General features: G+C 40.7%; 1 protein-coding gene across 1 annotated transcript in view; it reads right to left on the bottom strand.

Moving 5' to 3' along the window:
• Nucleotides 1-398: 398 nt before the first annotated feature.
• The window catches only part of GAD2 (glutamate decarboxylase 2), an 89,181-nt gene continuing 62,288 nt past the window's right edge, over nucleotides 399-27,291 (bottom strand). Inside the window, exons 12-16 of the mRNA XM_063709963.1 lie at nucleotides 23,892-23,970; nucleotides 18,497-18,646; nucleotides 12,424-12,531; nucleotides 12,005-12,094; nucleotides 399-4,214 (exon numbers count right to left, since the gene is read on the bottom strand). Of these exons, the coding sequence (XP_063566033.1) occupies nucleotides 4,041-4,214; nucleotides 12,005-12,094; nucleotides 12,424-12,531; nucleotides 18,497-18,646; nucleotides 23,892-23,970 (601 nt within the window). The 3' untranslated portion in view covers nucleotides 399-4,040. The remainder of the gene's footprint in view (nucleotides 4,215-12,004; nucleotides 12,095-12,423; nucleotides 12,532-18,496; nucleotides 18,647-23,891; nucleotides 23,971-27,291) is intronic.

Genomic DNA, 27,291 nt, shown 5'->3' with positions numbered 1-27,291 from the left:
ATCTCTTAGAGGTTCAAATAAAAATAATTTAGTGTTGGGGAGGGAGAGGGGTGGGGGAATGGATGAAACAAGATTCAGGTTCAGAATCAGTAGATGTTGAATCTGGGTGAAGGCTACACAGGAGTTTATACTATCTTCTCTACCTACTTATGTATGTAAAATTTTCCATAATAAAATATTTTTTAAAAAAATATCAGATCTGATTGAAGGAGAAATCAGAGTGGGGCAAAGATATCCTTCAGAAGCTACAGTGTGAGCAGCTGCAGAAGAGCTTTTTTTTCCCTACAAAAGACCCAAAGACACTTTAAGCTCCTTGACAAGTGAAGGGCCTTTGATTCTAGCAATTTGTTGAAAATCATCTCCACCATAAGACAAAGTCAAAACAATTATCCACAGGCTGAGATGTGTCCACATTTACACATTTATTTGGGTTTAGAGAGACAACACAGATAAAATACTTGGATCATACACAAGTTTATATTTGGTAGGAAGAACAGGTTGCCACATGTTTGTATATTTTATGTTTTTATTTTTTTCTGTCTTTAGTAATGGAGTAATGTTGGGGGAATGTTGATGTCATTCAGAAACACCAATTTGGGAACGGTAGTTGGCACACCTAACTAATAAATACACAGTGTTTGCATTTAGCATTTGAGAACAGAAGAGCACGTGCAAAATGATACCCAGTTTGAGGTTCCTCGTCCTGCTACTATATTTACACCTGTGCCTTCTTTGTCCATATTCTGAAGAGTAGCAACTACTCCAGTGACCAGCAGAGCCAACACCTACGATTTTGGCAGCTGGTGACACTCCATAACTGGTAACGTCTGTTCTCAGAGACAAAGTGGTGTTCACCTTGCATTTTGTGAAGTTGCACAATTCTCAAAGGAAGTTTCTCAGTAGGGGGCTTAGCTGAGGGCATGTTCTCTATTAGAGCCGATGTGGAGGGCATATAGTTAGGAAAGAGAGAGAGAGAGAGAGAGAGAGAGAGAGAGAGAGAACAGGAACAGATGCAAATGTAGTTTTCATAATATCAAAGTTCAATACAGCTACCACACAGAAAAAGACATATCAATAATATATTGTACAAGCTTTTACAGAAACACATGTTGATTTGCAACACTGTACATACAGTTCAGATCTAAAGTGCACAACCCCAATCTGAGGTGACAAGACAGTATTATCCAGATAATAAAGGCAACACAGTCAGACACAATTGATTTCCTTTTCTTTCCTCACATCCTGTGGCAGTATATGAAGTCCATACCATGTATAGGTCTCAGATAAAGACATATCACACTTGTTTGTTCAAGTATTTTAAATGATAAACACAATATTGCTGTATAAATGAAAATGGCCATGTCAGTTCTGATTAAAGCTAAAACCAAACTTTTCTAAGATTTGTAAAGAATGGGCACACATAAAGACCATGGCACTGGGAATTTGGGCTAATATTAAAAATAATCTCCCTTCTTTCCTCCCTCCCTCCCTCCCTTCATTTTCTTCCTTCCTTCCTTCCTCACTCCCTCCTTCCCTTCCTCCCTCCCTCCCTTCCTCCCTTACTCTCTTCTGACCTGATTACACATCTCCTTTCAAGACGATTTATTAAACTACTGGGACCTACTAGGCTTTTATTTGCTTCCTTCTTTGGGCTACAGTTGGTAAGGATTTCCCTGCACAGGCCTGAGCAAGGTTCTCAGCCAATCTGAAGGAGTACTGGGAAGGGGTAGGGGAGTGGGGAAGAAGAGCTATTGTTGTTGCTAGAATTGTTTTGCTGGAATTTCATATATAGGCACAAATTGTCCTTTAAAATTTTACCATCTCATTAACCTAAAAAGCAGCAGTTTATAATCTAGGATCTGTAACTCAAAAGATAAAGCATCCTGGAGTACAGCAGGGTTGGTTCACCAGGGCACTGGGCCCCACTGTCTTCTCCAAGAAGGACAGCAGGTTGGATCAATTAGCATCTCTGTCTCTGAAGTGGAACCTTTGGGCCTGAGGCTCCGGATAGTCGGGCAGCTATGTGCTTATTCTCAGCAGGCAGTTTTGAGAAAGGAACTGCTTTCTAATGCTTTGTCTAATGCTTGGCCGTTAGACAAAGCCTAGAACGGAAGGTTACTCCTTCATGAAATTCTGCGGGACAGATGAAAGAGTTTACTTCTGATTGTCATAGTGAACCCATTTGTTTTTCTAGACAGAAAGGGCCCAAAGCCATGTTCATATCAAGTTATCACTGTTTTTGCATATAGCCTAGGAGAAATAATGTAGGGGGAAGCTTATGAAAATTTCAGATGGCTGGATCCTGTGGTTATATTATAGGGCATTTCTATATGTTATATTGTAGGGCATTTCTACCCGTTGAAGGGCAGGGCCTTCTCTCTTCCCTTGTATACCTGCAGTCTGAGTACTGAACTACCTGGTCCATTCAGAAATGGAGAATGTTCCTAAATTTGCATTTGCAGTCTGCTTATCAATCTATTGTTCTCCTATCAGCACTTGGAATCTGACGATGTGTGACCCCATAAATATCTATGGAAGCTTTTGTTAGCTCATGTTTTTCTATCAGGTTCACAGGGAAAGAAGGATGTTTTAAAAATACTATTTTGAATTCTAAGGATCTTATTATTTCTGCATATTCTGGTCACTTTGGATCTCGATGGGAGATGGATAAAGGAAAATCTTAAGATAATGCCTCAAAATCTAGGGTGAGAGGCTCATTTCATGGAAGAAAAACAACCACCCATGGAATATAAAGTAACTATTTTGGGTCCCAGTGGTAGGGAGTCTAGTGGGAGAGACTTTGTGGGGAGGAATGGGGAGGGGATGGAAATGCGCAACTGGCCTGGAGGTAAATTTCTCTTTCCTGGACAGTGGCAATATGGCGCCAGGATGATGTCATTATTGTCCCACAGAGATCTCTTCTCCCAAGGCCAACTTTAATCTTCTGGGCTCACCACATTCTGGGAGTGTGCTTCATTCCTGTTTGCTCAGGCTGATAAGGTTTTATTTTTATTTTCTCTAATTAATTCAAATGACCTAATAAAAGAATACTATTTGGAAGATGCCTCAAGAACTAGCATCAACCTTCTGTTCAAAACAGGCCGAATTGGAAAGCAGAATAGAGACAATTACCCTAATTTAATCTGAGATGAAGCCTGGTTTGTCACGCTTGCAGAGTGAGTCCGCTAAGAGTAAAACGGGTGGAAAACTTAAAGGGGAAGAGAATCTTACTGCCAATGGGATCAATTATTTTAAAGAACTCGCAGTATTCTTTTGTGTTTGTCTTGAAATACTAACTTTAGAGATGTGATAAGCCATAACATGTATAGGAAGAAGCAATAATACCTTTTAAGAATTTCGTGGGTCAATGTTTCAAAATAACTTTGCTAAGTGTTTTATTGTGCCTCCATTAAGAGAAAGGAAAAAAAAATCTGGCTTAGTTTTTATATCTGCCCCTGCAGTTTGTATAACCTATATAAAATAAAAATCTATATGTTACAAAATAGGATATCTTTTTTAATATATATATTTTCCTTTTGTAAAATTATATGTATTTAAATACATTTGAAATGTTGCTATAGGTAAATTAGAAATTTTTTTCTAATACTATGAAAAAGGCAAGAGTTTTTATTGTCAACATATATTTTATATTTACTTTGTCCTTTTCACTGCACCCCAAAGAACCTTTTATGATTCAGGGGCAATTTGGTACTATTCAGTCCTACTAGTCTGAAGTGAAAATAAAGTTTGCTTTGCACACTATATTAAAAGTAAGGGAAGTATTTATAACAATTTTAAGCTTTTCCTTATTGATTAGAACATAGCCTTTTGTCACGAATTCTTAGAGAGGTATTCTAAACTTAAGAAAGGACTTTTAAAAGGAGCAATGTCTTTTTTGTTTAATTTTTAAACTCTACTCTACTTTGACACCACAATATAGAAATAGATTTACTTTGGAACAAACTACAAATACATTCACACAGTTTGTGACAACTTAATTGTCTACCTAGAGAAGTGGAACAGCTTGGTGAGCAAGGTTATTATAAATCTTGTCCAAGGCGTTCTATTTCTTCAATCAGGAAGTCAATGTCTTGGTGAGTTGCTGCTGGGTTTGAGATGACCATGCGGAAGAAATTGACCTTGTCTCCCAAGGGTTGGTAGCTGACCATTGTGGTTCCATACTCCATCATTCTGGCTTTAATCACTGGAGCCACCTGTGGGACAGACCATATCAGCATGGTGACTTTCTCCTGGGACTCTCCCCTGAGTCAAAGAACCCAACAGCAAGCAGCGTCTTTAGTTTTTAGCTCAACAGTCAGAACCTTATTGTTTTCTCTCGAAAGAGTTACCTCCATTGGGATCAGAGAATTAGAACAGTCTAACACATTCAAGATCCTGCAAGTGATAAGAGGAATAATAAGTGATAGACTATCAGGTGCCTGCCACCTTGTCCTTGACTTTCCAGTTAGTGTTTTGGGAGGATGGGATGAATCTAGTATTGGCCTCAGGCTAAATGGGTTAGCAAGACGTTTGGGGGCGTTTTCCCCCCACAGTAAATGTAAAAACATTGGAAATAAACAGTTCAGAGGATTGTTACCAAAATGTAAGTTTGAGTGTCAGGTGATAGATGAAGATAAGCAGACTTTTGGCAACTTTCTTGAAACCCCAGAGCTTTCTAGTTTCTTTTCGTTCTCTCTTTGCAGTGCCTCACTTTATAAGATATTTTGAAAGATAATCCTTAATAATGATGATAATTAGCTGGGACAAAAAGCTGAACCCACAAGGACTTAACATATGTTTCATATCACAGACAGGATAGCATACCACAGACAAGATTATATTCTATTTATGCCAGATTTTTGATTATAGCCTCAGTAGCTCTCTATTGTATATGAAATTAAGTTTAAACTCTAGTTCAGTGCAAAGACCTTTCATCATCCATTTATGAGGCCTCATCTTCCACCGCTTGCCAAAATGAATCTTCAACTCTGACAAGACTCCTTTATTAAATATCTCCTGAATTTACCATAAGTATTTTTATCCCTTCACACTTGTCATCAGTGTTACTATGTCATACTTGTTCTCTGTGCTTAGAATCCATCCCTTTTCTCTTCTGGTTCATATCCTACACACACTTCAAGATTCCACCACAGTCCTACAACTGCTATGAAGCCTTTCCTGACTTCTAGTGTCCATCAGTAGCTCTCTTCCTTTAAGCTGTAAACATATCATCCATGATCCTTCCCCATAGATTCTGACTATATGCTAATTTCCTACTATCCTCTTACTTTCAAGCAAATACATTTTCTTTCTCTACCTCAACTGTCAGGTCCTGGAGGGCAGACACAGTGTCTTCTACTGTTTTTGTTGTTGTTGTTTACCAGCACAGTGCTTGGTTCATGTTGGGGGATTCCTAAATTCTTATTGCTATAAAGAGTAGCATAATAGAAACAGCTATCTAGGAAGAAGCAAAAACTTAAATCATGTCTAACTGTACATACAGTCTATCCACATATATTTACCACTGGAATTTGTAAATATATAATATCTGATCTTCATTGCTGCAAATGGTAGATAGACATCAGAGAAACTTTTAGACTTCTTTGAGTTTCATATGGTCAGAAACCCGGTTCAAAATGGAGACCATGCCTTCTATCACAGCTGGATTTATCTTAAATAGACAGTTCAATTCAAATGGAATGCTGTTATGAACATGTGATTTATAAATATCAACTCTTAAATAATCATTGGTTTATAATGAAGTTTTCATCTTCAAAGTATCCAATGCATAAAATCAGCAACGTTCCCATTGAGTCCAATCATTTGTTAGTTACCAAAGACAAGGTCAACAGGTAGACTTCACCTTCACTTCTCATTCTGAACCTAATTTCCTTCTCTAAAAATGAATGTGGATGATTCCAGCATTGAGATCTTCTGACTCTACGTTGAGTTCTTATATCCCTTCCCACCCCTTGTTCCATGGGGAGGAATGTTTCTCTTGGCCTGATCCTTCTTTCACCTAAAGCATTAAGAATGTATGCAGAGCACTGGACTCATCCCAGGGAATAAATAAGAAGAAGAATTAAAATATCTCAAGTCTGAGATTAACTTCTGAAAATAGATCTACTAGCATATTTCAGCCAAAGGGGCATGGAATTTATCCTTTGTGTTGTGAGGCGTGTCAAGTCAATGTGGTTCCTGTGAAGATAAACCTCAGATTAGAAAAGGAATTCCAAATCTACTTGGCTGCAGGAATTTAAGGACAAGTCACATAACTATTCCTTAGTTTTATTTGTATAATAAATCACGCTTGCCCTTTAGAACTGATAAAATCATGACAGAGCTTTACTCAGTAAATTAAAGTCTCATTTAGTTTTCGTGGGCAATCCAAGCAAAAATACAGAAGAATGGCACTAATTATTAAGGACAATCATCTCTAGCTTTTCAGATGAATGCAAATCAAAGGTTAAAAGATTAATGCTAACAGCCACAAGCAAACAGATTTAGGCATAAAGTAAGATTGAATCCCCTCAGTTCCCGAAGCAAGCTGAATTGGCAGAAATCACAGCTGTCTAAATACATATGACTTTTGGTTGCTTCCAGAAAATGCTGATGAACTAAAATTAGCCGGAACATGAACATCTACTTCATTGTATATTCACTCATTGCAAGTTAAGAAGGAAAATAAGATTTGGACTATTCTGACGAATATATGTGATCTGTGGGGCCAAAATAGACACTCCTATATCAACTAAGATGGGTCCAGGGTTCAAGGCCTGGCTGGAGGGCAAATTACTAAATTCCTAATGATTGAAATTCCCTAACAATAGGCGCTATGAGACCCCCTCCTTACCCTGATTTACTAACCAGACCACTATAACTCTGACTAGACAGAAGACTGACCTTACACACGTTCTTTCCTGGTAAGCAACTGCAGACCTTAAGCCAGTTTTAGCAGCTTATAGATGCGGTGCACAAACTGTGTTTATGTCCTACAGTTCACCTTTTGACATGAAGAGCCAAATTTCACCTCATTCTAACACTAAAACCCTGCCCCGAAGTAAACATGGGATGTATGTTACATATATGTTTACTCATTCTGCATGTGCTCAGCTCCCCTCATAAATATGGATAGCTTTCCCCCAAAACCTACTGAATATGTATGACTCTACTGTGTGATACAGGCCCTGTGAGGCATAAAACCCAACCTGCCCTTCCTCTCTTGGAAGAGAGGGCACCTTCCACACATGCTGGAGGCTGTCTCTTCCTGGTTTGCAAACTGATATCATCAATAAAGCTCTCCTTTCTACTATTTAGCCATCCCAGTGGTCTTTTGGATGAAATACATAGAGATTTCACTTATTTCTAGGCTTTTGTACTTTTTGGTTGGATTCTTAGTTTTCCTAAATAAAGAACGCGAGTTGAGAAAGAGTGGTTGCATGTTGAAGAATTCGCTAAAGGTATAGTCAACAAGAGCTCTTTGGGCCTGCCTTAAGAATTTTAGGGTATTGTCTTCTCTCTTGTGCCATTAGCTTTTTCAGTCCTTTAGAAAGCAATAACCAGGGGACTTTTCCATAATTGGAATCCACATTTGTCCCTTTCAAAGAGGGTGCATAGTAAAGTATTATGAAATAAACTTAAAAGATACCACAGAAATGTATTTTTCACTATGTCTTAGAAAACCTCTTTGTTTTTACATTTTGGAAGGCTGCGAGAAATTTTTGAAAAATGTAAAAGCAGAATAATTAAATGAGAAATTCTAAACTGTTGGCTAGGCTTGGTGGCTCATGCCTGTAATCCCAGCACTTTGGGAGGCTGAGGTGAGCTGATCACTTAAGGTCAGGCGTTCGAGACCAGCCTGGCCAACATGGTGAAACCCCGTCCCAACCCTGTCCTGACCAAAAAATATAAAAATTAGCTGGGTGTGGTGGTGTGTGCTTGTAATCCCAGCTATTCGGCAGGCTGACGTGGGAGAATCACTTGAACCTGAGAGGTGGAGGTTGCAGTGAGCCGAGACGGCACCACTGTACTCCAGCCTGGGCAACAGAGTGAGACCCTGTCTTAAAAAAAAAAAAAAAAATCTAATATGCGAAAATTTCACCAATTAAATCCTCTATTGCACTTAATAACACAGACTTTCAAAGAGTCTGTATTAAATATAAGTCCAGGCTACTTCCTTACAAATTTAGTATTAAATCCACTGCTAACCTTTGAAAAGTCCTCCAATCAGTGTAGGACTATAAAAGCTGACAGAACCAGATAATGATCAAGAATAAAAAAAATTAAAATAAAAAGATAAAGAACCAGAAACACAAGAGGTGATCAATAGACCAGCCCTTTTGATTCTTGTTTGGTAAACATTGGCACAGCCCACTTGCTGCCCCTCCCTGTGTCCAAGGCATGTGTGTGGCGTCACATCCTCATAGTGCCCCAAGCATTCATCACCTGCACTGCCTCAGGGACAAAGCGCCATCTGCAAGATCATAGTCCTGACAGAGCAGCAGGAAGCACACTGACTGGATTCTCGTGTTTACCACCCTCATGAAGATATGACTGTATTTGCTTTATTAATAACTTCTGTTATCCAGATATTTGTCCCCAAACTAGTGCACTCTGGAAAAAGGCTTATGAGCCACTATTAGGTTTCCTAAATGTTGTTTCCCTTCCTTATTCTGGAATATGCCTAAGGTATTTGCTATAGACTCAATTTTTCTGTCCTCCCAAAATTTATATGTTGAAATCCTAACCCCTCAATGTGATGATATTAGGAGATAGGGCCTTTGGTAGGTGATTAGTTCAGGAAGGCACAGTCTTAGGGACCCCAGAGAGCTCCCTTGACCTCTTTCTGCCATCTGAGGATACAGGGAGAAAAAGGCCATTGATGAACCAGGAAGTAGGGGTTCCACCAGACACAGAATTTACTGGCACCTTGATCTTGGACTTCCCCGCCTCTAGAACAGTGAGAAATAAATTTCTGTGCTTATAAGCTACCCAGTCTATATTAGTCTGTTTTTGCAGCCCAACCACGCTAAGATACAATTTTAGCTCAACAAACGATGTTTGAGTTCCTATTGTGCACTACAGCTATGAATCAGGCAAGATGGTACAGAGTAATTCTCTGCCTTGTCTTGTCCAGAATTTAACTTTGTTCTTTTGGTTCACATAAACTGCACAGGAAACTCTGCATTTCCCCCCATTTTGAGTCTATATCGGCCTGGACCAACAGAACTCTGTGCAGTGATGGAGATGTTCTATATCTGCACTGTCCCATAAAACAGCCATTGGGCACAAGTTGAGTGACTGAAATGTGGCTAGTGTGATTGAAGAACCAAATTTTTGGTTGAATTTAATTTTAATTGATTTAAATTTAAATATGAATAGCCACATGTGGCTATTACTACCATACTGGACAGCATAGATTATTTCACCTCAGTTCTTTTCCCTCTGGGACTGTGTGTGTGTGTGTGTGTGTGTGTGTGCATGCGTATGAATATTTTACTGGTTCCTGGACATGATACTTTAAGGGCATCACACTTAATAAAGAACTTTCCAGAAAGTCTGAAAAAATCATTGGCATACATGAACAAAAGTTAAACTTGGTATTCATGTGGTTCTATTTTCATTTCCAAATCTGAATTGCTGAATTCTCTTGATTACAGTAATAAAAATGGAGAAAAATCAGGAGAATTCATTTTGCAATCCCCAGAGATTTTCATATTTGAATTGTCAACAGTATAAAAACAGTTTACTAATATTCTAATTGCCATCTCCAGGAAATAATCTCCATCCCCATTCTTCATTACAGCTCATATGAGGTGTTGAAACCTAGGAGGCATTTGAAGAGTGATATTTAAACGGGGGAGCCTCCAAGTTGACTTTTGTTCAGAAAATGATGAAAAAAAAATGTTTTTATTCTGTATTCCCATCTTGCTCCATCCCTCAGCCCAGTGATAATGGACTGATTCAACAAATGAAATCAGCCAAACTAGTCCATGGATTCTCTTTCTGACCAGTCAGTTCAATAAGGAAGTGAAAGGCAAAAAGAATGGAGGCATCTAATTTCTAACTGGTTAAATAAGTCATTGTTAAGAAATTTTACATTATGAAGGTATACCATAAAAATTCCAGCAAAAATAAGAATTTCTTCCTCTCAAATGGCAGCAGACACCCACACCCCCTATTCTCGTTGTTATTGCCTGCACCGATCATCTTATCCAATGCGACCTCTACTCATTCCCTCCCACCCTGTGGGCTTGATTTCCTGGAATGAACCAACTTCACGAAATCATCAAACACAACCACAGCCCCTTCCATCTCAGACACATGCACCACAGATCCTGGGTCTAGAAGCTTGCTTCCATTTTTTCCTCTAGATCAGGGGTTCTCTAGCTGAGATGCACATTGGAATCATCTAGATAACTTTCAGAATCATTCCCAGGCCCATCCAAGCACAATCTGATTACATTTTCAGGGTGAGACCTGGTCACTAGTGTCTTTTATAAAGTTTCTGGATGATTCTAACGTATGGCCAGGATTGCGAATCACTACTCTAATTAGGAGGCTTGGTTTAAAGACCTCAGCCATATGGAAGTTTTCTCCCGATGAGGAGTTTGATCTTGGGTTGCTTAAGGGCAGATGTTAACACATAAAAGCTTTAGTGAAGGTTTTATATCTACACAAAATCCTCTTCTTCATTTTACATAGAAGGAACTAAAGTGTTTCCAAAGGTCAGTGAGACAGCCCAAGCTCCTGAGCAGTGAGGGGACAGCCTGCGGGGCTCTTGGCAGTGACTGGAGGAGGTTCCCTCTTTTATGATAAATGAAAAGAACCCCCAAACCAACCAAATCAACTCTGAGATCCAAGTCTACATGACCACCCCTAGTTTCGCATGGGGGACAGGTCCTGCATATACCCCGCTTTGATGTGCACTGTAAACCCCATTTCACCCATGTATAAGTGCTGGGAGCAGGAGAGCATGAAAGATTAATGGTGTCTTACTGACCACAGTACAATTTAAAGCTCAAGCCCTTAGGCTCTGGATGCAGACTTTCTGCGAGATTTTGGGAGTTACATTTTCTCCCTGTGGGTCAGTTTCTCCATCAGCAAGATGGGTGGACAATCCTTCCCATGTCAGGTTGCTCTGAGGCTTTAAGTGACCTAACACCTGATATTGAGCTGGGACACAATACACACTCAAAACAGTGGCTGTTATTATTGCTCTTTGCCCTCCTACCTTCTAGGGGTCACCACAGCTCTAAGGACACACCCAGGGTAGCCTTGACCTTGGCAGCTCAAGAGGGTCAGCAGCAGCGTTGTTTGCTAACCATTTCTGGTACTTAAAGTCTCTTTTGTGCTTGTAACTGAGCACCAGTTTCACTTGGAACATCAATGAACTTCAGCAACGTCCTTGTTGCTTTGTGAATGCCAACAAAGGTTATCGCCTGACTACTTCTTTTAAGACATCATAAACTCACTCTCAGAAAACAAGCAAATAGAGTTGTTAAAAGCTTGCATAGGCCGGGCACAGTGGCTCATGCCTGTAATCTCAGCACTTTGGGAGGCCAAGGTGGGCAGATCACCTGAGGTCAGGAGTTCGAGACCAGCCTGGCCAACATATTGAAACCCCATCTCTACTAAAAATACAAAAATTGGCTGGGCGTGGTGGTGAGTGCCTGTATTCCCAGCTACTCAGGAGGCTGAGGCAGGAGAATCGCTTGAACCCGGGAGGTGGAGGATGCAGTGAGCTGAGATCACGCCACTGCACTGCAACCTGGAAGACACAGTGAGACTCCATCTCAAAAAAAAAAAAAAAAAAAAAAAAAAAAAGAAGAAAAATGTCTGCATACATCAGGCTCTATATGTCCTGGCTCTGCAGGAGTCCACAGACGGGAACGGGCCCATGTATCCAGGTAGGCTGTCTCCTAAGGCCACAGGCATATGTCATAAAGATGTGCACATGAAAGGCTCAATACACACATGTATCAGAGGAGCTTGGAGCACTGACCTTCGAGAGGCGACTCATTCTCTCTTCATTGTCTTCCAGAGTACGCAAGCTTGGAGGAATGTACCAGAAGCAGACATTTGTGTGCTGAGGCTACAAAGAGGAAAGGAAGATTCACATTTGGCCCAGGCTGGCAATTTTGAAAATTCCAAGAACATTTCAAATCGATGTATTCAGCAGGTTCAGAACACAATTCCCACTTTTCAATCAGGAATTGCCATTGGAGGGCATGATTTTGACAACGTTATATGGACCACTTTGAGAGTTTCGTCTTTATTCCAGCTTGGAATAGCTACCCCGTCATCCACTGCTCCCCTCTGTAATCGTCCCACTTACCTGGACAGCACATCATTTACATCATATCAGTGATGAGGGTTGGAATTGACTAAACTTTCTGAGATTGTAGAAATCCAAATACATACCTTCCCATCAAACACCATCTCATATCCTTCTCGGTTTTTTATGATGTTGTATAAATACTCTGCCAACTCCAAACATTTATCAACATGCGCTTCAAACCCGGTAGTCCCCTAGGTAAGAGAAGGACACAGCTCATTAAGCAGGCTAAGAGTGCGGAGGAAGCGATTTCCCTGGAGACTGACGGTCATCCCGCCGTCTCTGTCTTAGCCCCGTCTGGCACTTTCTCGACACAAGGCTGTTTCTAAAGGCTTTTTCAGCGCTATTTTCTCTTCAATGCTCTCCCCGTCAGGTGCTTTTGTTCCCTTTCATTACTGCTTTCTACACGGGACTCCTTTTCTTCCAGAGCCTCCATTCCCCAGGCAATTAGTTTGACTACTCAAGAGGAAAATGTGCCTCTGCTATTCATAGGAGTAATCATGGAAGTCATTAATAACAGGAGGGCTGAGCTACTCTCTTCCTGCAGATAAAAAGCATCACCAGAGACCCCCCAGAATGCCTGCTTAGTTCCCCTCCAACGTGCACATTTTCCATTCCCAGAGCCCATCTTTGTCTGCCAGTGTACCTGATACAGAAAAAATTGGGTAGGTGCCCACTGACTTCATTGAACAAATGGATGCAGGAATTTTAGGGAGCACCCAGATACTTTGTTAGCCTGTCGAGCTCTGTACAGTTCTCCTTTGGGGGCAGATAAATGACTCACGTGTCTATAATGGGTGAACATTATCACCGATTTCTTTTAGTTTCTGGCTCTGGAAGCTCTGAATCCAGACTTGGGAAAACCAACACAACAGTCTTGGACTGGAGCTGTTTAACTGACATCGGGACACACAAGAGAGTTACTTTTCAAAATGGCTTTCCTCTTATCTCCTTGGGTGTTTACTGGGAGCTGATGGAGACAGCTTAAGAGTAAAAGCCAGTGCTCATCTCAGAAGCACCTTGAACCTGCCTACCAGTAACTTCTCCAGCAGGGAACCTAGAGAAAGCAATTATAATGGAGATGAGATGGGCCCACTTGCCTGTTTCATACAAGATCACATCATCTCAGCTAAGGGGGCCCAACATAGCCCAGTGACTTGTGACATCTGAAGCAGGTTTAAGAACAAGCTGCCCTGGAGATATCAAATGGGTTCAGAAATTCACTTCTTTGGAGACTGCTCCCCCAGGTAATCGGCTCAAGGAGGCTGATGCGTTCCTGATGCCTCCCCAGGAAGAGCTTGGGCTGATGACTGATGCTTGGCCAGCACCCATACCAGGAGCTCTCTGCATCTATGGGTGCTAAGGAGATTATAATTGGTTTGGAATGACCTGACAGTTTGGGTTCACTTGGGATGGACTGTAGGTAGAAGTGAGGGAAGCTAATTGCTCTTCTCCAACCTGGATCCTTTGGACCAGTCTGGAGTTGGGTTTAAACTTTTGCATATCTGATCTAGGATATGGCATGACCAGCTTGCCTCTGACCCTGTCCAGCTGAATGGCTTTGGCCAACTCTCTGATCAGATGGGAATGATGATGCCTCTCTGATTTCCCATGAAGAAGAGTTTGCACTGCAACAGCAATGGGATTACTAAAGACCTCTGGTTCCCCTGGTCTGGGACCTTGCTATGGGGATGATCATGGGCCATGTGACTGCCTCTTTAGTTGGGGGCTAAAGATATACATGGGGAATGACACAGAAAACTCTAGTGTGCCCTGGGTGCCTCCCGTTCATATTGAATATTTATGGGATTAAGATCCACATTTTATTTTCAAGGTTTTGAAGGCTTTTAGGAGATTCTTCAAAATTCTTTCATTCATTAAATACTTCAGCAATCTCACCATCCAACTGTTCAGCTGCTGCCTCTATGTGGTCTTGAGGTTTGACATCTTGAGAGCTGGTCATGATCATTCTCCGCTTCTTGAAATGCGTTTATAAACATTCACAGGCCCCAGAGACAGTGCTTTTGAAATAACTACCGAATCCCTTGCTGTTATCTCAATTTTTGCTGCTATCACCCTAGTTCAGGCTCTGTTACTTTTCACCTGGAACGTAGCTCCCAAGTCACCCTTCAGTCAATTAGACTTTCCCTCACTCTCATAATATGCACTGAACTCCTGCTCAACCACTCCGCGGAACGGCCTTCTCACAGCACTGCTGGGTGAAATCCTACTTCTTCTACCTATCCTGTTCAAGTCCTATCTCAAAGGTCATCTCTTTGTGAATCATCTTGATTCTTAAACCAGGAATGAGCTCTCCATCCTTTAAATTCCCCAGATGTGTCTGGATTTCTTTTGTGATCAGTCCTAGTCTGTCTTTTATGATGGATTTCTGTGCATTTATCTTATCTTGTCTGGAAAATGAGAGCCTTCTTATCCCATTCAGTACTAGACACGATAATAGATGCTGAATATCTACTTGTTAAAATAAATTAATATTTTAGAAAGTAAACATTCATTTTCAGCAAAGGATGCCAGATGTCCACTTCCCTTTAATATTTTTTTCCTGGTATTTTTTTTCCACAGCCATTTGCCAGTCCCTCTGTTATCCACATTTTTAATTAGAAAAGCTAATCATAAAAAAACCACAAGGAAAACTGACGATTTGTATGACTACATACAAACACAGAGATTTGCTGTGAAACCTTGGTTGTTATAAATGAAGTCATTCCTGCAGGCCTAAAAAGGGAATGTAGGAGAATCGCTTGAACCTGGGAGATGGAGGCTGCAGTGAGCTGAGATCGCACCACTGCACTCCAGCCTGGGCAACAGAGCAAGACTCCATTTCAAAAAAAAAAAAAAAAAAAGGTGGGGGGGAGATGTAATTTTAAGTTTATTTACTTATTTTTGTTAGCTACTGAGTTTTAGCCACCGTAGGAATCTGTCAACATTGGGAAATAATCATTAGGTCCTAGGATTATTTAATAAAATGCAGACAAAATGAAAGGCCAACTCCGTAAGAGGAGAGTCAACGGTAGCCACTGGGCCTTTGCTGATGATAATAAAAATCCATATCTTAACCAGCTAGTATGCCTCTTAGCAACCTAAATCAGGGGTCTTATTTTTTGCATAAATTGGTTCTAATCAAGTTAATTTGGACTTAATATGATGGCTGTCATCAGTGCATTTAGCTCCATTAGTCATTAGCAGATTAGTTCAAAGAATAATTTATACTTAGGCTATTTCTCATGGGGTTTATCTTAGGAGAAAATGTGGAAAACACAGAATTCTCCAGGCATGTCTGACAACAAAGGGTTTAGTGAATTAATGCTATGTTCTTCCTCCTTCTCCTCCTTAATCTTTTCCAGATTGTTTCCTCATTCCTGTGGGAAGGCAAGATTCAACATCATAGCCAACTCTTTCATGGCTCTTCTTGCAGGAAGAGGATGACTTCTTCCTTGGCCAGTGTGGCTAGAGAGAGAGCTTTGCTGTGAGAGTACAATTTTCCTCACCTTTGATCTAGATTGTAGGACTTAGCTTATTACTTTAATAATGATTATTATTTCGTTTTTCAAAAAAAAAACTCACAAAGGTTTAGATTGAAAAACAAAATGGAAGTTTTTGCGGCTTAGATGTCTAGATACTTGAGGTGTTTCCACAAGGAAGTAAAATAATAAGTAACACAGTGGCTGTGATTTGCTCTTTTCATCCCCTTCCCTGGTGCCTTCATGGGGCTCTTGCTTTTATTTTGGGCTTCATCTGGTCCCGCTGTTCAATTCACACCTGATGCCCTCCATATTATTTCTCTAAGAAACTGCGCTGCCCCTGCTGGAGAGGAGGCTTCAGACGGAAAGGGAGCAGCAGAAACTGATGAACTGTGAGAGAAACGTTTTCCTATAAATATCACTGATGATCATTATCGTAATAAAAACACCACAGGGGAAAAAAGACACAAAGAATGATACTTGAAGTAAGAGAGAACTTGGCACAATATTCAGAGATCAAGGTTTCCTCAGCTTGCTACCTGATATTTACATTCATCATTTTGTAATTCCCACCAATCAATGAAATGAAAACCCTGCTCATTTTAAAGCTGCTTGGAGGTACATCAATACTTTACATTCTTGACTGCTTTGGGTTTTTCTTCCAAATGAAAGTGTCATTGCTAGCAGAACGAGTCTCCCACTAGGTGGTGGGGACCAGATACCTGTCCTTGTTGGGCTGTCAATTTTCAAAAGAGGAAGGGGGCCCGTCACCCCACCATTACCAGGCAACACAGTGGAGCTTCACTTCATGTAAAGCTCCTGATATTTAGCTTCTTGTAGCTGCCTAATATTTAGCAACATGTAAAAAAAGTTCAGCTGGCGTAAACAGTATTAAGGAGGCTTCCCTGAAGGATGTACAGTCCAGCCATCCTTGGAAACCACCCAAGAGTTATTTCTTCTTTAAGCAAGACCATCTTTCTGTTTAAACTGCATCTTTTTGCCAGAATGGACTTAAAGGAGATTCCATAAAATATTTGTGGGTCACACTGCTTCACTCGAAAACTCCCTCTTTTTCTTGTAAAGAACCCCATCATCCAAACTGCTTAATTTAGGTTACTTTAAAAAAATTATAAACAAAAGCATAAGGAATGCATTGCCATGGACATGGTTCCTACCTTTTTACACAGACTTGTGGAAGAACCCATTCACTGGTCTTATCCTGGTATACTTCACTCCTGCTGACCAAGTTATTTGCTTTTTCTTATGGGACTGAGCATGTTACCTCTTTAAGTAGGCTATTTACACACCTTATAGCCAAATGTATATCCACTCCACCAAGCATAAAGGACCTCATGGTATCCCAGATTTCCCTTGTGAACGTTGTTAGAATCAAAATGGAGTCACTAATGCTAAGAAAATCCTGATAGATAGAGCCAGGGAAAACCATGAAGAGAGGGTTCTCATGCCTTGTATACCAGATAACAAAACTGTCACAGAAGACTGCAAAAATGACAACCTTGCTCAAAGGCCACCACAACCTTACATACAAAAAAATACTTCTGCAAGGACATCTGCCTAGCAATTGCCTATCCAGCCTCGGACTGGCATCACCCTTGTTATTGATCTTTGTAGCCAAGGATATTTATCTCAAAACAATTATGTAATCTTCCTCATTTCTTCCTTTAAAAACTTTTGCCTTCCTTTACCTCCTTTGAATGTGCATAGAGTTTACTATGGCACATGTATTCCTATTGCAATGCTTTATTTCCAAATCAACATCTTTTCTCTTAGAGAGACTCTCTCTGTTATTAAGGTTGACACCTTTAATCGCTCCCTTTCTCATTTTCTTATGTCAGGTTTCCTCGAACTCTCTTTTTGCATTGGAGTTTCTATAGTATATACAGCTGGCTCTGTCTATTTATCTCCTACAGGAGACAAATGAAGCCAGATGGGCAGGCACTAATTTGTGACCTTTAAGTTAAGAATCTGGTCAAAATTAAAAATGAAATCTTTGAGCTATCCAGCCTGCTTACATTTAAACATAAATGTAGGCTCCTGGAAAGCTACAATTAAGTCCAAGCAAGTCCTGCACACTGTTAGTTAGTGAGTTTTCCTTGCTGAAAAAAGGAGGGATCACCTACAGCTAAATTCAGAGGAAAACACAGAATCTACATAAAAGGAGGTGATTAGGTATTTTGGGAGATTAGGGGGAAAAAAAGCTTTGTAACTAGAGGTTATCCCTTGAAATGTCAAAAAATAAGCTATCATGGTGGGCTTTTTACTTTTTCTTTTTTGTTCTCCAGACCTATACTTTCAGATTGCATTCACCTACCCAGGTGATCAAACACTGGGTAAAAACCAAGTTAGCAGACAAAAACCAACAACAATAACAATAAACACCTGTTAAAATTCAAGGTGTTCTGCTATACAAAGCAAAATGGATTTGTTTTCCAGATGAGTGAGCATTTGAATCAATTTGGCTAGAAAAGAAACGAACAATGGATTTGACTATATTTTTCCTCATGTCAAATGAAGGTATTTAGATGCAAGTTTAAAGAAAGCAAATCTTGGGTAAGGAAATTTCAATTTGGAAATCACTTTTTTGACATTTCATAATGGGGTCACCAGATAAAGGTTCTGTTTTTAGTTGACATTTAGCTGGTCCATACATACTCACCTTTGCCCTCCACATCAGCCATAGTTTAAAAACATCAACGTGGCGTCCGCACTGTAAGGCCTTGTCTCCAGTGTCATAGGACAGGTCATAATGTTTATCTTGCTGAAAGAGGTAGGAGGCATGCATTTGGTTGCAATTCTGCATCAATCCCTACAAGAGAGAAGAGAAAATTTAGGAAATTCTACTGACTACTTATTAGATTTATATTGGTAAAAATTAATAAGAAAAAAAGTAAGAGACATTGCATATCTTAGAGAAAGAAAACAGTAAGAATCAATTTTTAAAAAAAGAATGGGGCCAATTCTGGACAGGAGTGTCTAGGTTGTTGTAGTGGTCAACTCTGTGGGATCAATGGCTCAGGGTCAAATGTCACGGAGGTTAGCAAGGACACATTTATACTTTTACTCTCCCTTTTAAGAGAAGGCATTTATAAAAATCAACTGATAAATAAAAATCACAACCAGAGCATATATTTATATTTAAATGTTCCCCTTCTTTGGGAGAACATCCTAGTATTCTGGTTTTGTTGTGATTAAAATATTTTGGAAACTCTTTGGTTTTGTGAAATATTATTAGTATGGTTCTTCTAGTATTTCCATCCATATCTAGTTCAAGTACTTTATCATTTAGCTGTTAGGGAGTTTGAGCTCCCTTTGGAAATCATAGCTTTTAAGACAGCTCATTGCTATCATTTTTATATGCTAAAATCTAAAAAAAAAAAACCCACACATTGCAATTTTGAGGTGAATTTAAATAACCAATTTTTCAAATGTCATATTCCTCTCTCAAGAGTGGTCAGAGCTTCAGTCCTGCATTCGCATACTCAGTTCCTTGAGATAGTTAAGTGGAAAGTTTCATCGTCAATGGCCATTCATTTGCCCTGGCACTGTAACCTTACTATGGAAATGGGTGGCAAAGTGATTGAATTATTCCAGAGAATAGTGACTGAATCATGTTTTCCGACTAAAATAGTATCGCCAGTCTCTTCATTAAAAGCCCCGTGTTTCAATTTGTCACGAAACACTGGAAGCCTTTGACTATTTTGTTCTCTTCTAATTGTGATTTTACAAAAGCTTTGGCATTTGGTTTTGTTTCTTTTGTGACTCACGACAAAAGCAGACAAGACTAAAGTGTCATCACTTAGTTGAAGTTAAAAGTGAGAACACTTCTGAAAACTGTCCACACTAAAACACAATGCAATGCAACTACAATTTTAATGTGGTTTTGAAAGACGGAGTGCTGAAATGGTAGACAACAGAACTGGACTCTACCTTGTAGTTTAGGCTTCACATATATTGGAATCCTTTCATTATTTTTCAGAATAAGAAAAATTAAATACGATGTATTTGTATTAGATCAGTAGAAATATACTGAACTCAAAAAAGAAAATTCACTTGAAGACCAATAAGGTGAAAATTTGCAACACTCACTTTTATTTGGTTTCATGGTCACAGAAGCTTTGTACCATTATTCCTCAGGCCATGCAAGCTCACACCTTCGTGCCATCAATACTAAGGAAGACCACCTCAGAGAGTGTGGAATGCTGAATGGATCAGACCTATTCCTACTGTGATAAAGAAAACAACTCAAAAACACATGAGCCCTAAAAAAGCTGGATGGCCGGGTGCGGTGGCTCACGCCTGTAATCCCAGCACTTTGGGAGGCCGAGGCGGGCAGATCACAAGGTCAGGAGATTGAAACCATCCTGGCTAACATGGTGAAACCCCATCTCTACTAAAAATACAAAAAATTAGCTGGGCGGTGGTGGGTGCCTGTAGCTCCAGCTACTGGGGTGGCTGAGGCAGGAGAATCACTTGAACCTAGGAGGTGGAGGTTGCAGTGAGCCGAGATCACATCACTGCACTTCAGCCTAGGTGACAGAGAGAGAGACCCCGTCTCAAAAAAAAAAAAAAAAAAAAAGCTGAACAGCCGCAGTCTCATTACTGTACAACATGACAAGCAAAAGTGATGCTGTTTTCCCTACAGAAGGCCTTAGTGAGATGATATGCTGGTTCTGAGCCATGAAAAAGTTATAGACCATCCTGTCCCAAACTATTCAAAACACATTAAAACACATTAATAGTTGCTGTACATAAAGAGATTCCCGTGCTCAAATAAATTTAGGAAACTCGATATCATCTAGTCTTTCTTTTTAGATACTGCAATAATTATCAGCATATTAAGGGCCCCAGTAAGCCCTGAAATAACATAAGTTGTTTTTAACTCTAAACCAATATATCCCAGCCTTTTTAAAACTGAGAACTCTCTTATTGGGGAACGCTTATTACCATCTTATGGAACAGCATTATTCCTTGGATGCCAATAAACAAATGCTGTCAGAGCATCATAAAGTCTTGGATTTGTAAGGGAATTTAGAGCTCGTTTTCTCTATTTCTCCTCAATAAAGGAATCATTTCTACGCCCTTACTAATAAGTGGCTGTCCAATCTCTCTATTTAATCTCCTCCCCTTATTAACTTATTCCTATTGTTGGACAGCTTAATTTTTAGAAGTATTCCTTTTATTGAACCCAAGTCAGACGTTCTGATTTTGCTGTCAAATCTCTACCACCTGGTGTTACTAAACCAGCTCCCCACAGCCTCAACGGTAACATCAAATTGCCAGTCGGTAGGTCCTTCTGATGCAGTCATCTAATCAGTTCCAAATCTCTTCCATTTGAGAGTCCTTTAAATGGTGAAGGCTGCCATCCTCCCTTCAGCCCTTTTCTTTTCTTTTCCTCTCTAGGCTAAACATCTTTAGCTATTTCAATCATCCCTCTTCCACGTTTACCAACTGGTCCCCACAGTTTGGGCTCAAGCTTGATGGAACCCCATGGACAATTTGGTACCAAGCTAAGCAGAGCATGGCAGGTGTGGTTTAACTAGAGGAGGGTGGGAGACCACCACCTTCTCATGCTGAAATTCCACTTGCTGTAACTCATTAATGTATTTTGTGTGGCATTTTTCTCTTGACTCATTGTTGACCCTGTAGAGCTGACATCCTTTGCCTTTTTCACAAGTCCAACAATTTAGCTGTAGAAACAAGCCTTCCTTGTCCAATCAAAATACAGCCACGGTATACATGGACCTAAGAGCACAGCCTTACAATGATCTCCAATAACAATGTCCCTTTTTGGATGTGGCTTACTGCTCCAGTCTGTAAAAATCATCTTGTATTCTGATTCCATTCCTACACACATTTACTCTACCTCCCAGTCTCCTCTCATCTGAAACATTAATAAGCTTCTATGTTTTACTCAAACAGTCCGTGAATATTTCGAATGCTACAGGTTAGGTACCAAGCCGTAGGCTCTATCCTGGGTAACATCAAATTGCCAGTCAGTAGGTCCTTCCGATGCAGTCATCTAATCAGTTCCAAATCTTTCTATTTTCCTCTGGCTCGCATTTCCCTTTTGGTCTGTAAGGACATGATGGGAGCCACTGTCAAAACAACTGGCTGAATTCTAAATAACAAAAATTTATTTTCTCCTTTGAAGTAATTATAGTTGAGGGCTCATGCCCTGCATGAGCTGGGGCAGATGATAATACATTGGACTGGATTTTTAACTGATGAAAAACCAGTCCAAAAGGATATTTTCCAATGCATTCATCTCATTTTGAGGGGAAGTTGCTGTCTTCAATCCTGTGTCCATATTTTTATTACTGATGAAGACACAGAAGGCGTGCTGTGTAAATTTGCAGTTGACAACAGGAGGTATTAAGAACCACAGAAGTAAGAACACTCTTTGACCCAGCAATCCCACACTGAGGAGTCTACTTTGAGAAAATAATCAGGAATGTGATCAAAGGTATATGTTTAAGGATTCTATCAAGTGACTCTGTAAAACATTGGTTAATATTTTAACCATAGAGATATTGTTCATTGAATTATGTGATAGAATAATATGAGGCCATTAAAATCAGGTTTTGGAAGATAATGCTCACAATATAATGTAAAATATAAAGAAGAATCAACATGTATCTATGAGGTATATGAGGTAGATGATAGCAACTTTATTATAAATGTATATTTATTTATACTTTTTAAATATATTTATTTCTAGAAAAATTGTGGGAGAAAATATTAAAAATGGTAATAATGATTATCCCTAAGTTACACAAATTTGAGGTGACTCTAAATTTATTTATATTTTCTGTTCTGCCTCAACTTTCTAAAATAATGTATTAACTGTATAACTAGGAAAAAAGCAAAATATTTTTAAGTAAATGAAGATAGATATTCGGCTGGGCATGGTAGCTCATGCCTGTGATCCCAGCACTTTGAAAGGCTGAGGTGGGCGGATCACTTGAGGCCAGGAGCTCTTGACCAGCCTGGCCAACATGTGAAACCCTGTCTCTACTAAAACCACAAAAATTAGCCAGGTGTGGTGGCGGGTGCCTGTAGTCCCAGCTACTTGGGAGGCTGAGATATGAGAATCACTTGAACTCAGGAGGCAGAGATCGCAGTGTGCCAAGATTGCACCATTGCACTCCAGCCTGGGTGACAAAATGAGACTCTGTCTCAAAAAGAAAAAAAAAGTAAATGAAGATCAACATTTAAAAATTCTTTTAATCTGGGGTTGCTTTATTAATGCTAAGAAGATAAAATTGAATGGGGATCATCTGAAGCTCCTTATTTGGGTTTCATCAACAAAATAAATGTGGGAGTGAGGAACTATGAGTCCAGCCTGGCGTCACGGAAGGCAGATGCAGTGGCCTTGACCAACAGTGCTCACCTACTGAGAATGGTCCTAGGCCTGGTCAACAGAACCATCTTTCAAGATGGTTTCAAGATGGTTTCATTCATGAAAGTGCTCATTGATGCTGCTTCTCTTTTCTGGTTAATAAGGATGCAGCTTCCTTACACTTTGAACATGGCTTTAAATATTAAATAGATAGACTGTAATCATCTGTAATCAGAGATTACAGATTAATCATCTGACTGTAATCAGAACATGCACACATACATATACATGTTATGTATCTGGACCCTAACACTACCCTTAATCCTATACCATGTATATTTGTTATATAGGAAAAATGATCTCCTCTCAGATTCCAGAAAAAAAACCTGGAAATTTAATTTTTTGGGAGAGTGACATAGAGGGTCTCTGGATTGGAGGAATGCAGGAACAGTTGAGGAAAGGGGTATCATACTGAAAACATGGAGATTAGGTCAAAGTTTATGTTCTGAAAGTTGAGGTCCTCTTATCCTTTCTTCCCTGTTAGGCACCAGACCTTCACCCTGCAGACAGGAATCTAGAAAGGGCTCTCTGGGGAATGTGAGTAGGACCATAGAGAAGACCCGGTGATCTTGACATTTCCAGAGAAAGTCAACCGCATAAAGACAGTCAAAGCCCACGAACGGACTGGGACACAGAGTCAAGAGAGACATACCTCTTCTCTAACCAGGAGAGCAGAGCACTGCAAAGGGACTCCCATCATCTTGTGTGGATTCCACGTCACAGAGTTGGCCCTAAATAAAGAAATCACGTAAGCGGGTGGCACTCCACCCTGACAGGCTCAGGGCATGCGCAACCGAGCTTCAGTTTCTTGGTACTGTTTCTCAGACTCCAGATTGACACTAAATGTATTTATTTATTTTAATTTTAAAAATTAAATAGATTGAGGGGGTACAAGTGTAGATTTATTACACGCATATAGTGCGTAGTGGTGAAGTCTGGCCTTTTGGTGTACCCAGCACCCAAATAGTGACCACTGTACTCAATAGGTAATTTTTCAACCCTCACCCCATCCCATGCTCCCACGATACTGTATTTAGTAAACACAAAGTAGACTCTTAAACATGTGTGAAAGGAAAATATCTCGGACCCCCAAAATCACTAAGCTAAAGGGAAAAGTCAAGCTGGGAACGGCTTACGGGAAACCTGCCTCCCATCCTATTCAGTTACCCCTCTGCTCACGGAGATAAATGCATAACTGATTGCCTCCTTTGGAAAGCCTAATCAGAAACTCAAAAGAATGCAACCATTTGTCTCTTACCTACCTATGACCCGGAAGGCCCCTCCCCACTTCGAGTTGTCCTGCCTTTCCAGACCAAACCAGTGTTCATCTTACATATGTTGATCAATGTCTTACATCTCTCTAAAATGCATAGAACCAAACTGTGCTCTGACCACCTTGGGTACATGTTGTCAGGACCACCTGAGGCTGTGTCATGGGCGTGCATCCTCAACCATGGCCAAATAAACTTTCAAAATTAACTGAGACCTGTCTCAGTTTTTTGGAGTTCACACTGCAACTTTTCTTTGTCCACAGAAACAGCAGGTGAGGGCGTGGGTCTCCACGTGGTGTGCCTCAGCTCCAGTGGCAGCATGCACCCTGCCCCCATGGTGATCTCAAAGCACAGCTTAGAGTGATTGGGATCATCCAGTCCAGGGTCCCTCCTTTGGCCAGTGATGGCCAGAGCACCTGGCCAATGAGGGCAGCTGCCTCCTGTGCCTCTATGGTTCTTGCTATTGCAGTGGCCTGGAGCTCAAAGAGAGGGCTCATTCCACTGCTTAACTTGATTTTTCCTTTCTAATCAATTGATGTCCAAATTTCTCAGATGCGTCCTTTTGTAGTAGCTTCTGGCAAGGCCCCTGCTTCCATCTGTTTCCTAATCCAGAGTTATTTTCTTTCCAGACTGCAGGTGAGATGTGTGTGGCTCCCACAGCAGGGGAGAGTTCCATCTTTTTTTGCCTCACACCTTGGGGAAATTTGATGCTCTCTCATCAGTAACAGTGGATCACACAACAGCGATTTCCTGCTCAGGGATTTACATTATTTCAAAAGTCTGAGCTGTAGTCCTGGATCAGATTCCTTTAATAATAATTATTATTTTAATCTGGATTCAGCAATTGTGTCATAACTGACTCGGTCTCCATTTCATCCTTCACTTGGCACCAGAATTATTTTCTATCTCTGTTTATGGCCCTCTCCTTCTCCGAAATCACTTGACAGTTTTCTTTTGCCTCCAGCCCAAATTCCAAATATAGGGTACGGCTCCTGCAGCCCCTGGGGTGAGCCCCAGCTACGCCTTAGGTCTTGCGTCTCTTCGCTTTTCTTTACTCATTTCATCAGGCCAGATTATCTTTTGTTCTCAGAGAATTCTATTCTCATACTCCTGGGTCTCATCATGCTGTTTCCTCTTCCTGGAACACCATCTCCCTTTGCTTCACTTTGTTAAATCTTGCTTATTTTTTAAGGCCCCAGATTCTTTCAGTATGATCTCTGTGGCTTTGTTTAACTTCTGCGGCTTCTCTCCCTCACTTCCACTGTGCTCCTCTTTGGATTCTAGGAAAAGCAACTGCTCCCACTGTGAATGTCATGGCTCACTTCACACATTTACTGGGTAAGGTGACCCTCTACGCTTGTCTCCGGAGAGACTGACGGGTCCTGGCAGTGGAGTTTCATGAGTGGCATAAAGGAGGAAGGAAAGTATTACAGTAGAATAACCCGTGGCAGCTGCCTCCAGAGAGCCATGGATTGCTGCCCCGTCTGGCTGTACAATGGACGTGGGCTCATCCAGTTCCCACCTCTCGGGTGTGACGGCCTTGGGAAAAAATGAGAAGCTGGGAAAGACCCGATTCACTCATTTGATGAAGGGCAGGTGTCACCCAGACAGTCAGAGAGCGCTCACTGGCCTGGGGATCTCATCTGGGCCAACGAATAGTCTAGCTCAGCTTCTGGTCTTTCTCTGGCTCTGACACTGGTTGTCAGATACATTTACTAGAAGCAAAGGCAGTTCATGGTCAGATAACTACCCCTGGAGAGAAGACTAAAGGACTTAATGAGTAATAACAGCATCGAGGTATTGGAAAGTTCCCTCCAAAAAAATACCTCCTTGCTTTGTAGAATGACCCTGGAGTCAGGACCCTGGGCTATAAAGCAGACATAATAGTTAAGGGGGAAGCCCTCAGGAGCCAGATAGTATGGGTTTGCGTTCAGGTTTCATCACTTCCTAGCTGTGTGACTTTGAGCAAGTTACTTAACCTCTCTGTGCCTAGATTTCCTCATCTAGAAAAGGAGAATAATAATACGTATTTAGGTGAAGTGCTTAGAACTGTGCTTAACATGCAGTAAGCATTAAATAAGGTTGGCTTTTGCTATGGATTTCATCTCTGTCATTTGTGAGCTTGGTGACACCGTGCATGTACGTACACATGGCCATTCTCTACATTCCATCATGTTCTATGGCTAGATGTCTAACTCTCATAAACTCAGCTTTGTCAGTAAGAATGCCTGATGGGAGAGGAAAACAGCTGTCTTCCATGTCTGACTGTGGTGTTTATCTCTACGCGGGGGCCTATTTGTCTTTTTAGAAGAGAAGCTGCCAAGGCCCCCAACTACCTGTCACTGAATTCTCTGTCCCACCTCCCTCTCAGAGGCATAAAGATGGCAAAAAGCCCTGCAGATTGATTCGATGACATGGACTTATTTCAGAAATGTTGGCAATTTATTTAAAAAAAAAAAAACAGCCTCAGGTTCATTTCAAAATGTTTTGCTGTGGGATTCGGTCATGTGGCTTCTGCAGTTTGTGTAAGTTGGAGAGAACTGAATCCCGCAGGGCTATTGTAAGACGTCTCCCTGTGCTCTTATTTCTGCCTCAAATCCATAGGCCCCAGTCGCCACTGCTCAACCTTCTAGATTGATTCTTTCTCCTCTATATTCTGTGTTCCTGGCACCATTTTCCTTCCAGGCCTCCAGCCTCCAAACCTCACCATGGTCCTTGGTTTCACTCTTTTCTTCCCCGTCTCGATACCGCCCCTTACAGTTCTCTCTCTCCCTCTCCTAG

This window comes from Gorilla gorilla, chromosome 8 (genome assembly GCF_029281585.2).
Source record: "Gorilla gorilla gorilla isolate KB3781 chromosome 8, NHGRI_mGorGor1-v2.1_pri, whole genome shotgun sequence".
In the NCBI taxonomy this organism is placed as follows: domain Eukaryota; kingdom Metazoa; phylum Chordata; class Mammalia; order Primates; family Hominidae; genus Gorilla; species Gorilla gorilla.
This window is presented reverse-complemented; position numbering and strand designations above follow the sequence as displayed.